The sequence below is a fragment of the Heptranchias perlo genome, chromosome X (assembly GCF_035084215.1).
Source record: "Heptranchias perlo isolate sHepPer1 chromosome X, sHepPer1.hap1, whole genome shotgun sequence".
Classification (NCBI taxonomy): Eukaryota; Metazoa; Chordata; class Chondrichthyes; order Hexanchiformes; family Hexanchidae; genus Heptranchias; species Heptranchias perlo.
Window position 1 is genome coordinate 17,229,783 of NC_090370.1, and position 13,993 is coordinate 17,243,775.

Sequence of the window (13,993 nt, forward strand, 5' to 3'; positions counted from 1 at the left end):
CACTGCTTGTCCAGCATCCAGTCCTGGACGAGCAGAAATTTCCTCCAATTAAACAATGGGAAGACCAAATCCATTGTGTTCAACCCCAACACAAATTATGTTCGCTGGCCACCGATTCCATCCCTCTCCCTGGCCACTGTCTTGGGCTGAACCAGACCGTTTGCAACCTAAGCAAATTTGACCCTGAGATGAGCTTCTGACCACATCCTCAATCACAAAGACCACCTACTTCCACCTCCATAACATTGTCCATCTCTGCTTCAGCCTATTGGCTACTAAAACACTCATCTATGCTTTTGTCACCTCCAGACTATCACGCCAATGCTCTCTTGGCCGGCCTCCCATCCTCCACCTTCTAAACGTCAGCTCATCCAAAACTCAATCTATCCCCCACCAAGTGCCTCTCACCCATTACTCCTATCCTTGCCTACTTTAGCTCCCAATGCTGAGCATGCAGGACAACGTCACATCTAGAAATCAGCAAGTTCAGACTAAACAAATAGGATCTTAAATGGATTAACAAATCAAAAGAGGAAAAATTATCTCTACAAATTCCCCAAGGAGAAAAGAATGTCTCGGATGAATAGAGAATGCAGCAACACGTTAAAAGAGCAATCAGAGGGACCCAGACACATGGAAAAAGCACAGCTGCAGACATTGAAGAAAACGGTTTAAAAATCTTAGTTTTACAACTGTTAGATAGCAGTCAGGCGAGTTAAGACCCATAAAAGAAGCAAACAGGCTGAACACAAAAAAGGGTGAACTCAAGATAGTAAACATTCTGAATGATTATTGCTTCTAGACATTCACAGGGGACGATCTGAGCAACATACCCTCCCCAAACAGAGATAACCCATGCCAAATTAGTGACTTAGAAATGAGATGGAAGCACGAGACCATCTGAAAACAAACCCCCAATCGATAGATGGTAGTTATCTCGAGTGCTGAGAGACGCTAGGGAGGAGATGTGAGAGACAATCAATAAGAGAGTCAATGGACAGTGGGACAGGGCCAAAGATGACAGATTCTGTCTTTCCGATGTTGCGCTGGAGGAAGTCAGACTCATGCAGGACTTGATCCATGCTGGAAACAGAATAACATGGTGTCCAGACTCAAGGGAAATAAAAAAAGACAACTACCGACCCATTAGTCTCTTCCATTTGGTGCAAAATAACAATTGATCAGAAGTAGCCTTAAGGGTTAACCATACAATAATCTAGTAAACAGCAGTCAGCATGGAGTCAGAAGGGGATCAATCCTTCCTAACCAACCTCCTCGACTTCTTTGAGGAACTGACAGCCTAAGTGGACTATGGGAAGCCCTATGACATCATGTACCTGGACTTCCAGAAGGCTTTTAACAAAGTTCCACATGAAAGGCTGTTAGTTAAACTAAAAGCTGTAGGGATTCAGGGTAAACCCTGGGAATGGATAAGAAACTGGCTGAAGGGCAGGAAACTAGTATTATAGTAGGTACAGCACAGGAGGTGGCCATTCGGCCCATCATGCCTGCTCTTTGAAAGAGCTATCCAATTAGTCCCATTCCCCTGCTCTTTCCCCATAGGCCTGTAAATTTTTCCCTTCAAGTATTTATCTAATTCCCTTTTGAAAGTTACTATTGAATCTGCTTCCACCACCCTTTCAGGCAGTACATTCCAGATCATAACAACCCACTGCGTAAAAAAACGTTTCCTCACCTCCCCTCTGGTTCCTTTGCCGATCACCTTAAATCTGTGTCCTCTGGTTTCCGACCCTTCTGCCACTGGAAACAGTTTCTCCTGATTTACTCTATCAAAACCATTGATTTTGAACACGTCTATCAAATCTCCCCTGAACCTTCACTGTTCAAAGGTGAACTCCAGCTTCCCCAATCTCACCACATAACTGAAGCCCCTCATCCCTGGTACCATTCTAGTAAATCTCTCAAGCCTTGACATCCTTCCTAAAGTGTGGTGCCCAGAATACTCCAGCTGCAGCTTAACTAGTATTTTACAAAGGTTTAGTATAACATGCTTTTGTGCTCCATGCCTCTATTAATAAACCTCGGAGTCCCTTGTGCTTTATTAACAGCCTTCTCAACTTGTCCTGCCACCTTCAAAAGATTTATGTATGTGCACCCCCAGGTCTCTGTTCCTGCACCCCCTTTAAAAATTGTACCATTTAGTTTATATTGCCTCTCCTCATTCTTCCTACTTAAATGCATCACTTCACACTTCTCTGCACTAAATTTCATCCGCCATGTGTCTGCCCATTTCACCAGTCTGTCTATGTCCTCCTGAAGTCTGTCACTATCCACATTGTTCACTACATTTCAGAGTTTTGTGTCATCTGCAAACTTTGAAATTATACCTTGTATACACAAGTCCAGGTCATTAATGTATATCAAAAAGAGCAGTGGTCCTAATACTGACCCCTGGGGAACACCACTGTATACTTCCCTCCAGTCTGAAAAACAATCGTTCACCACTACTCTCTGCTTTCTGTCCCTTGGCCAATTTTGTATCCACACTGCCACTGTCCCTTTAATCCCATGGACTTCAATTTTGCTAACAAGTCTGTTATGTGGCACTTTATCAAACACCTTTTGAAAGTCCATATACACATCAACCACACTACCCTCATCAACCCTCTCCGTTACTCCATCAAAGAACTCAATCAAGTTAGTCAAACACTATTTTCCTTTAACAAATCAGTGTTAGAGGAGTTGTGAGTGTGGGAGGGGGGAAATAATGAGTGGGCTGCCCCAGTGATTGATGTTGGGACCACTACTGTTTCTAATTTAAATCACTGACTTTGATTCAGAAACTCAATGCAAATCAATCAAATTTGCAGACAATATCACACTAGAAAGAGCAGTGAAATCAAAAGGAGGCAGCTCAGATGTACATGGGTACAACAATGGCAGATGAAGTTTAATGTGAGTGTAAAGTAAAGTAAAATAGGCAACACACATACTCCATGAACGGTGTTGAAATAGTGACGGATGAAGCTGAAAGAGGCATGGAGTCTCCATAAACTCGACATTCAACATGTCCAAACAATTCAGAGCAGAAATCAGCAACGGCAATAGGATATTTAACAACAGTAGAATACCAGTCAGAGGGAGTCACGATCAAACTGTACAGAACTCTGGTCAGACCCCACCTTGGGGGCCGTGTCCCGTTTGCGGATTAGTAGACGAGAAAGAAACTGAAGCTCAAGGCAGCACCTAAATTGTCGATGTTTGCAACTCATTTTTGTGCAGAAAGAAGCGAAAAGCAGGTGGTGGAATTATTGTGAAAAAGGGATGGGAAATGAGCTGTTTAAAATCAGTGGGAGACCATATCCATGGTCAGAGAGAGAGAGAGAGAGAGAGAGATATCTCTGTAGAGAAGCTGTTGGGCAATGCTGCATGCTTCTGGGCAGAGAGAACTGCAAAGGATGTGGTCAAGATACAGTTACATATAGGAAAATTCTCATTGGAGGATGAGATAGTCTGGAACCTGGTAAAATCCTGTTGGAATGAGCTGGGTCAGATGCAATCAATGGCTGCTACTGCCTCGGAGGATTTAAACAAAAAGACAAGAGAATGCACAGAAGGACGCGGAGTTAATACCAGGTGTTGGACTGGAAAAAAAAAATAGGCTTGTGCACAGAAATCCAAAACCTCCAGCCTCCCCACATACATACATATACAAAAAAAATGATTAGCCACTCCTATCCTCACACACATAAGTAGTTAAATTGCACATGCAGCATTTAGGTAGCAGCAAAGCATGATGGGATACTTGACCATTATGGGACCAGTTCGTGACTCACACTGTAAAAGCTGACAAAGGCAGGTTTGTTGGATTTATGGCCATCACCTCGCTTATCTCCAGAACACATTAAGGAATGTTTACCCAAGGCGGAGGCTGACATTGTTTATCCTAACCAGTTTACTTCGGATGATTAAGGGAGGAGCGGTGGATACCTCCAAGGTCACCCCAGCACAAAAAGGAGTGACGGATGAGCTGCTCAGGACTTTGTGAAGACCCTCCGTGCAGTCTCAATGTCTGGGACTTGTGTTTATTGATAAGGGTCCGCCTCAGGAATGTGAGATGTTTAATGTCATGGGACGACCCAAGGTAGCCCCTGACAAGCGAGTGGCAGACTATACCACCCAATGAAACCCACCGTAGTTACGTAAACATGCACCCCCACTTTTCACAGCAGGTGAGTGTTGCTTATTGAAAGATATAAACATGCTTGTAGTGCTGATGTTCCTTTGAGAGTTAGGTGAGAGCTTGAGGAAGCTTACCACTCTCCCTTTGTTTTCTGTGTGAAGTGTGTGTGAATCATAGAAAGTTACGGCACAGGAGGCCGCCATTCGGCCCATTGTGTTCGTGCCGGCTGAGAAATGAGCCGCCCAGCTTAATCCCACTATCCAGCACTTGGTCTGTAGCCCTGTAGGTTACGGCACTTCAGGTGCACATCCAAGTACTTTTTAAAAATGAGTTGAGGGTTTCTGCCTCTATCACCCTTTCAGGCAGTGAGTTCCAGACCCCCACCACCCTCTGGGTGAAAACATTTCTCCTCGGCTCCTCTCTAATCCTTCTACTAATTACTTTAAATCTATGCCCCCTGGTCACTGACCCCTCTGCTAAGGGAAATAGGTCCTCCCTATCCACTCTATCTAGGCCCCTCATAATTTTGTACACCTCAATTAAATCTCCCCTCAGCCTCCTCTGTTCCAAGGAAAACAACCCCAGCCTATCCAATCTGTAATCATAGCTAAAATTCTCCAGTCCTGGCAACATTCTTGTAAATCTCCTCTGCACCCTCTCTAGTACAATTACATCCTTCCTGTAATGTGGTGACCAGAACTGTGCGCAGTACTCAAACTGTGGCCTAACTAGTGTTTTATACAGTTCTAGCATAACATCCCTGCTCTTATATTCTATGCCTCAGCTAATAAAGGAAAGTATTCTTAACCACCTTATCTACCTGTCCTGCTACCTTTAGGGATCTGTGGACATGCACTCCAAGGTCCCTCACTTCTTCTACACCTCTCAGTATCCTCCAATTTATTGTGTATTCCCTTGCCTAGTTTGCCCTCCCCAAATGCATTACCTCACATTTCTCCGGATTGAATTCCATTTGCCACTTTTCTGCCCATCTGACCAGTCCATTGATATCTTCCTGCAGTCTACAGCTTTCCTCCTCACTATCAACCACAAGGCCTATCTTTGTGTCATCCGCAAATTTCTTAAATGTAGGGGGCACGATTAAGTCCAAATCGTTAATGTGTACCACAAAAAGCAAAGGACCTAGTACTAAGCCCTGCGAACCCCACTGGAAACAGCCTTCCAGTCACAAAAACACCCGTCGACCATTGTCCTTTGCTTCCTGCCACTGAGCCAACTTTGGATCCAATTTGCCACATTCCCTTGGATCCCATGGGCTTTTACTTTTTTGACCAATCTGTCATGTGGGACCTTGTCAAAAGCCTTGCTAATTGAATGTGTGAAAGTTTACTGCGAGCTACATGATCTTGAAAGACTAACAGTGATGTTATCAACTGATAAGCAGATCAGAAACTGCTGCTGTTTTAACAGGTTGCATTTCTTGAGGCAAACAAGCTGACTGACCAAAGACTAATGGCTATCAGGAGGTACAAGGGAGGCCCCTTCCCATTGCCCATGCCTCCAGAATTCTTATGGGAGCGGAGCGTACATACGATCTCCGTGAGTGCCACTTGTTGGCCGCCAAACATTTCACTTTCATTACCGGCCTCCAAATCCTGGTCCTCCACTCCCTACATGCCAGTGAACTCACCTCACACATTGGTGTCCTACTCCCGCCTCAGTCATCGGACTTTGTTACTTCTGCAACGACACTTGGACATTACCCCGAAGCAGACAATGCTCCTGCTACAGTTGATGCTCTGCGAAGGTGAGCCTCACGAGTGCCCACTTCCCCTGCTGCAGTTCGAAACCCACCCCCATCCAGAAGACCCCAATCTCAGACGACTAATGTGTACATTGATGGCTCATCCTTTCAAAAACAAGGGACTCCCCCCACACTGGGTTCGCTATTATCTTTCCCGATAAGACTCTGCAATATAAGTGTGACGTTCACCCAGCTCAGTATGCCAACCGCGGTCTCGATTACATCCCAACAATCAGTGAACATTTGGTCCGACAGTGCCTATGCTATCAACACCATGTTGTCACTCCCACTACCATAAAAACCAGTTCAATACCATAGATGGTGACCGCCCCCCCCCCCCCCCCGGGTACAAGCCCACCTATTCCTCCAATTATGGCAGGCTCTCAAAGGCCAGGAATTCACCCGTTTCATTTGGAAGATTAAAGCCCACTCCAGGGCAACCAATCCTCACTCCCTAGGCAACTCAACCGATCAAGCAGCCAAAGATGCAGCACATGTCGAAAGACCTTGGCAAGTCCCAGCATCGGTCATAGCCACTGTGCCCCGTGTCAAGTCTTCACTCCACCTCCATACCCTCCAGATGTCCTGGATGCTGTAAGCACAGGCAGGCAGAGGATAGGCCCCTTCCCCAGCCAACTCCTTGGGCAGGAGACACCGTGCTGAACAACCAGTTCACGTGCCAACCACAATCTGACTTCATTCCCGTTGTACGTGTCCCACCCTCGTTGGCCGAAGATTTCTTTGATATGATCCACTCCCATCCTGTGGGAGGACATTATTCCACAGACACCACCTATAAGTAAAGTTGCTTGGTGGCCTGACTGCTACGACTATATAACCCGATGTGACCAACCATGTTTGATTTGCCTTCAGCATAACCCAACCTCACATATTAACCACACCACCCTCAGATGGTGCACGCACCCACATTCAGATTCGTTTTATAAGTTAGGGGATCATAATTGATGGGAATTGGTCTATAATGTAGGAACGCATCTGTGGCATCGAATAATCCCCATGGGCTTTGTAATAGCGCAAGTGATTGTATTGTTTTAATCATCTTGATATGTTGGCTTAAGCATGTGATGCAGCGATTGTCACAGCAAATGTATAACTATGAATTAGCATTATTGATTAAGTAATGAGGGATCAGAAATTGCTCTTCACCCTCAAGGTGGGGACTGTAAAAGGGCTTAATGAGGGCATAGGGTGACAAGGGTGTATGATGTGCTTAATGTTTAAGTTAAAGCTGGTGTGTCAATGTACCTATTGCACAACCTAACTGACTCGGCTGCTTATTCTGCTGAAAAGGAAAATGTACTAACTTGTGACTGCTTGCTGGACCTTGTTACCACATTGTGAAACTAGACAGTTTTGAGATGAAACAATGGGCCTAAGATAACGATAGGAGCGGAACAATGGTGAGACAGCTATATGATTAACATTAAGCAAACTGGCCATCTGGAGTTGTGAAGAACTACCTCATTTCTGGGAGTCTTGGTGAATAATAAATCAATCAGGATTGTTTATAGAGATGAAAATGGTGTATAAAAGGAGGAACACTGTGCAGTAGTGAGTGGTAGAGTGACCATTCAGCAAAGTATGAAGACTGCCTAGACTACACACTTCTACCGAGAGGAGGAATAGGGAAATATTGTTTTGCTTCTCTGTAAATTACTGCTTAAATATCGAAATGTATTCGAACTCGCTTGTGTTTAAAATAAAATAACGAACTGTTGTACCAATTTTGGTGTCACCTCTGAATTCCTACTCAGGGTAGGTTGAAGAGGCTGCATCAGGTGCCTCATTGTGCTGTGTGATTAGACAAAGGAGGCAAAGATAAACGGGTGCCAGATAGGTGCAAAGTGGGGAAAATGATCGTTTTTAAAGATGCCAAATGCGTGATATCACCCAAACTATAGAATGACGGATCAGAGAGGCAGGGCTTGTGGTGCATTCAGAGGCCCTTACAGCCTTCCAAAAACTCATCTGGGATCCTGTCTAGAACTACCACAAGCGAGTAACTGAGCAGCAATGTTACCCAATGTACAGTACAGAGATAGGCCATTCGGCCCAACAGGTCTGTCCGTGTTTATGCTCCACACGAGCCTCATCTAACCCTATCAGCATATCCTTTATCCCGTGAGTTTATCTAGCTTTGCCTTCAATACACCATGGCCTGAGAATTCAGTCTTTAGAAACGCATGTTTTTAAGCCTGCAAGCAAAAAAAAAATGCAGTCTCTTTAAACGAAAGTCTAGGCTGAAAGGGATTAACTTCACCCCTCGCTCTACGTTGGATAGTTTCTCTCTTCCTAATGTCCATTCCCTGCCTCCCTTTCGGCATCTCCCTCCCCCCCCCATTGTATCCATCCTCAGTCAGGCTGCCCCATGTTTAATATTTCCATGGTTCCGGGAGGTGACGCTCTTCCCTGGATGTTGTGAGTGATTCCAGATCCACCTCAAGGCAGGTTTAGTCCCAAGAGTAGCGGCTCGACCCTTTGCCCCTCCCCTCCAGGCGAGTGTCGGTCTGCATTGACATTAGGATTAAGAATGCTGCTGCTCCGTTTTTTTTAAATATAAAAAGTGGTCCCATCTAGAAATTTCTAAAATATAACCCAAAGCACGACTTTTCCGTTCATGATGTGGAGGCAAAACATAAGAGAAACTAAGCAGTGGGAACTTATCGTGCAAACCGGGGACACCCAGTTGATTCAACTCCGGGCTGAGAAAGAAATTCTCAGTAACAATAAAACTCAATATTAAAGAAACTCTGTCAACTGCATCACTGCCTTGTACGGGGGTTGGAATAAAGGGACTGCCCTCCTCACCCCTCCCTATGGAAGTGTGGTCAGAGGTTCATATCACAGCACAGCAAAACTCAACAGGGGACGTGACAGGAAGATAGAAAAGGCGGAGGTGGATACCCCACCGTGATTTTTAAAATTCCCGACCCCCGTTTTTTTCTTAAACCAGTTTTACAAACTACAGCAAACGATGTCCCATTAATCCAGCCGAATCCACTCACAGCTCATAACTGTTTCCATCTGAAATCCTGAATTTGAATCCGCGGGTGATTAGGAGAGGGGCCTTACTTCTGCATTGTTTTTAAACTTACTTTAATATGCTCACAATGTACCTTCTACCAATGATTAACGTTTACAAATAATATTTTTCAGCAACATTCTTGCAAAGCAACAATTATTGTGTAATTAAAAGTAGAAATGCATCTGCGAAATTACTAAAACAGTACCGGTTTTACTCAGTCTCTTTCGCTCCTGGTTAGATGCCATTCTGGAGGGTAGACTTGTGTCTGCAAGTTAGCGGGGATTTAAAAACCCACAACTTTGCATTCTCTGCTGCCCGGAGACACTGGAACTGCCCGTGTCAGTTACACCCGCGTCAATTACAGTCCCGCCTCCATCCAGCTCTCTCCCAATCAATGCCACCAGCACACATCCCCTCGACCACCAGCAAATCCGCTCTAAAATTAACTCATCAAGGACATAGTTTTAAAAAACAACTGCGAATCTGAACCAAAAACAGTGAATGTTGACAATACTCCGCAGGCCGAAGAGAATAGATTTCCGCACCCGGTGGGAACGGCAGGGACTGGAGTGTATAATGGACAGGGACAGTAGTATTGTTATTTCATTCATATGATTTGGTTGTTTATTGTTTGTGCCACACACAAAAAAAAATTGGGGTTCATAACACTGGGGCAACCCAGTATTTTCCATGGGTTCATTCAACAGGGGAACATTTAAGGTGGGACCCCCGATCAGAAGCAATGAGATCCAATTGAACAGATCTGAACAGAAAGTAAATCCGCCAAGTGTAGCTTCCAAAGGATGGAAGTCACTCATTTTGGTTTTAAAAATAAATGTGACCTATTTCGATGTGCATCACTCTTTTTAAAAAATAAATGAACACAGCTCCATATATTAAAATAGGTTCCAGATCGACATCAGTCTTATTGACCATTTCATTTCCCCTCCCTCCACTCCTGAAGAGACTGGCGACAGCAGGCTCGAGGGGCTGAATGGCCGACTCCTGTTCCTATGCTCAGGTACGGGGCACTAGTGCACAAAAGGCAACAGCCTGCCAGTGCCTCACCCAAGTGCCTATTCTTCATGTTTGAGCCCAGACAGTCAGTGCTGGCAGGGTATTCAACTGTGGAGGGCATCACATCCAATCTGCTCCGCTCTCCAGCAGCACTCATGACATAGCGATTGTGGAACCCTGCCGAATCTTATCCTCTCTTGCCCATGACATGCTAGGGTCAATTGCAATGCCCCTACTGCTGCCTCGGTTGACTCTTGCAGAGCAGGAGTCAAACCTGGGACCTTCTGGTCTGTATCTGTTCAGTACCGCCTGTGTGGTTAATTTATTAGCTGAGCTAGAAGATCTTTTTTTACTGATGATTAACATCATAGCAGTTCCCCAACATTGATAGGTTTGCTGATAATGTAAGCCAATCCTCCCCCTCCCCCAAAACTGACCAACTGTGAGTGAAATCTAGATGTGTTGTATTCATAGAATTACATAGACTGTACAACACAGAAACAGGCCATTTGGTCCAACTGGTCTATGCCGGTGTTTATGCTCCACAAGAGCTTCCTCCCACCCTATCAGCATATCCTTCAGTCTTTATTTATAAAACAGAGCAGAGATTTTCCTCATTGCTGGGCTCTGACTTGTCCTGAAACAGTCACTGGCGTGGGGAACCCTTCACATCTGCCCAACTTACCATTCGGAATGTGAGTACGAGCAGTTCAGTTAACGTGGACTGTGAGCCTAGCACTAGAGGACAAGTGGAAAATTAACCAGCCTCAAGCAAGACTTAAGAATGGAAGGGATTTTTTTTTTCTTTGGCAGATGATTTGTGGAACAGATTGCCAGATAGAGCCGTTGACACTGGCACCTTCAGAGAAGAGCTGGCTAGGTGTCTGGTTAGGAGCAGGACCGAGGGTTGAAAGAAAAAGTATAAATGGAGACGATCAAATGCTGGGTGGAATGTGATGCTGGAATGATGGAAATGTTTGGTCAAGGTATGGAACTGGTTTCAGATGTGTAATATAGGTTGTATATGATGGGGTAGTTATACTGCACAGGATGACAAAAAGGAAAATGGCAAAGACTGGAAATCTGCAGCATCTGAAGAGAAAAGTCAAAGGCTCCCACCCAAACTCTCTCCAATGCTGCTGGACCTGCTGTCCATTTCCAGCATTTTCCATACAATCTAATCCCACTCTCCCACTCACTCCCCGTACCCTTTAATATCCCACCCAGTCTAATCCCACTCTCACCCTCACTCCCCATACCCTTTAATATCCCACCCAGTCTAATCCCACTCTCCTCCCCACTCCCCGTACCCTTTAATATCCCACCCAGTCTAATCCCACTCTCCTCCCCACTCCCCGTACCCTTTAATATCCCACCCAGTCTAATCCCCCTCTCACCCTCACTCCCCGTACCCTTTAATATCCCACCCAGTCTAATCCCCCTCTCACCCTCACTCCCCGTACCCTTTAATATCCCACCCAGTCTAATCCCACTCTCCCCCTCACTCCCCGCACCCTTTAATATCCCACGCAGTCCAATCCTACTCTCACCCTCACTCCCCATACCCTTTAATATCCCACCCAGTCTAATCCCACTCTCCTGCTCACTCCCCGTACCCTTTAGTATCCCACCTAGTCTAATCCCACTCTCCCCCTCACTCCCCGTACCCTTTAATATCCCACCTAGTCTAATCCCACTCTCCTGCTCACTCCCCGTACCCTTTAGTATCCCACCTAGTCTAATCCCACTCTCCCCCTCACTCCCCGTACCCTTTAATATCCCACCCAGTCTAATCCCACTCTCCCCTCACTCCCCATACCCTTTAGTATCCCACCCAGTCTAATCTCACTCTCCCCCTCACTCCCCGTACCCTTTAATATCCCACCTAGTCTAATCCCACTCTCCCCCTCACTCCCTGTACCCTTTAATATGCCACCTAGTCTAATCCCACTCTCCCCCTCACTCCCCGTACCCTTTAATATTCCCCCCAGTCTAATCCCACTCACCTGCTCACTCCCCGTACCCTTTAATATTCCACCTACTATAATCCCACTCTCCTGCTCATTCCCCATATCCTTTAATATTCCTGTTTCTCAAGCAAATATCTAATTCCCTTATGATAATTGACAGGCTCTGTTTGGGAAGACTACTGCCCCTGGTATTCCCTGGCAGTTTTCCATCCAAATCGTCTGAGATCTTAGCAGTAATGTGGCCCTCGGCTTCTCCAATAATATATTTCTCTTGATAGCTTGTATTGGTGATGCCTGCACTCTATTCTTCACATTGTCCCTCATTTCTTTGTCCCAGTCTCCTGTCTTCAAACCCTTTCCACACCAGCTTTCATTTTTGATCATATCTTGTAATCTTTCCTAATGCTGCTAAGTTGGCCCTTCGAATCTTGCCATATTAACCAACACATCTGTCCCTGTATTGCACTGTAGGAGATTCTTTGTTCGGCCATGTTTGCAACACCATTTTCCCCTCAATAGTAACGCAAGACTCATCAGTCTGAAAAATTTATACTTGGTAATCTTCCTCAGATTTCTATTTTGTGGTCTATTTCATGTCTTACCCGACACCATTTTCTCCTGCATTGTTGATTTGCTCCAGAATGCAGAAAGACCTGGGTACATCCCAGACCATGTGTACTAATTCTATCTCTCCTTCTCCACAGGTCCAGGTTTGGCCTTTCCATTCTTCTTGGGAGCACCCATATGCTTCTCCAATGTAGCAGTGGAGGGTATCATGACCTTCTGTGCTTGCAACGTCATTTTTCCCTTCAACTGCAATTCAAGATTCATAATCTGGATCTACATTTGAGAGAGTCATGCTACACAATTCCTTTCCCCTGATCTCTCCATTCTGTTACCTCCTTCCAGACTTGGGGGACTGTGGACATCCATGTAACATACTGTATCTGCAAACCTTGCTGTTTGCTCCTCACATTCCTACATGGATCTCCTTTGACTGTGTGTGCAAAATTGAAACAGTCATGTTATGTGTCATTTCCTAAGTTTCCTTTCAATCATCTGTGATGATTATAAAACCCAACAGTTTTCATCTTGCTTCATGATGATCTCATCTATTCTGTAGAACCTTAACTAGTGTTTGAAAATCAACACTGAAGAAAGAAATGGGCCTGTAGCGAGCGAATCTCACGGGTACCGGTGTGGTCTGGGGCCACCAGTTGATTCGATCTGGAGGAAACCTTCTTCACCTCCTGGGCCCTGAAGTAAGGACATGAGAAAGCTTTAATAATCTCTTAATTGATTGATCCATTAGATTATCTAATGCTAGCGACCACCCCCCACCCCCGACCCCATAGGCAAAAGGGAAGTATTTTAAAGGAAAAAATGGATACATTTTCCTCCCTCCACCAGTCCAGGTTTCCCAGTGCTATTCACCATCCCAGGGTCAAAGGACAGGCCTGCCTTCAGCTCTCTGCCAATGTTGCCTTATAACCAAATGCTGACGGTGTGGCTTCATGCTTGTGGCTCCACATGTGGTCAATCACTGAATTTGTTGTGCTATCAGGAGGTAGCACCAAGCCAAGCTGCTTCCATATAGGGCAGGGGAAATAAATCAGAGGGTGAGTCACCAAGGGTAAAACTGTGGCGGGTGGAGTTCAATGTGGGGAAGTGTGAGGTCACCCATTTTAGATCCAAGAAAGACCAATCAGAACATTTTCATAATGGGGCGAGATTAGGAACTGTGGAGGACCAGAGGGATTTCGGTGTCCCAGGTACACAAATCACTAAAAGCTAGTAAACAGGTACAAAACATAATTAAAAAGGCTAATGGAATGTTGGCCTTTATCTCAAGGGGGCTGGAATACAAAAGTGAGGAAGTGATGCTTCAGTTGTACAGAGCCTTGGTCAGACCCCATCTGGAGTACTGCGTTCAGTTCTGGGCACCGCACCTCAGGAAGGATATACCAGCCTTGGAGGAAGTGCAGCGCAGATTCACCAGAATGATACCAGGGCTTAAAGGGTTAAATTATGAGGACATGGTGCATAAACTT

The 13,993-nt window shown here is 45.3% G+C and overlaps 1 protein-coding gene across 1 annotated transcript in view; it reads right to left on the minus strand.

Moving 5' to 3' along the window:
* The window catches only part of csad (cysteine sulfinic acid decarboxylase), a 77,418-nt gene extending 68,105 nt beyond the window's left edge, over positions 1–9,313 (minus strand). Inside the window, exon 1 of the mRNA XM_067976790.1 lies at positions 9,161–9,313. Within this exon, the coding sequence (XP_067832891.1) occupies positions 9,161–9,200 (40 nt within the window). The 5' untranslated portion in view covers positions 9,201–9,313. The remainder of the gene's footprint in view (positions 1–9,160) is intronic.
* Positions 9,314–13,993: the final 4,680 nt, after the last annotated feature.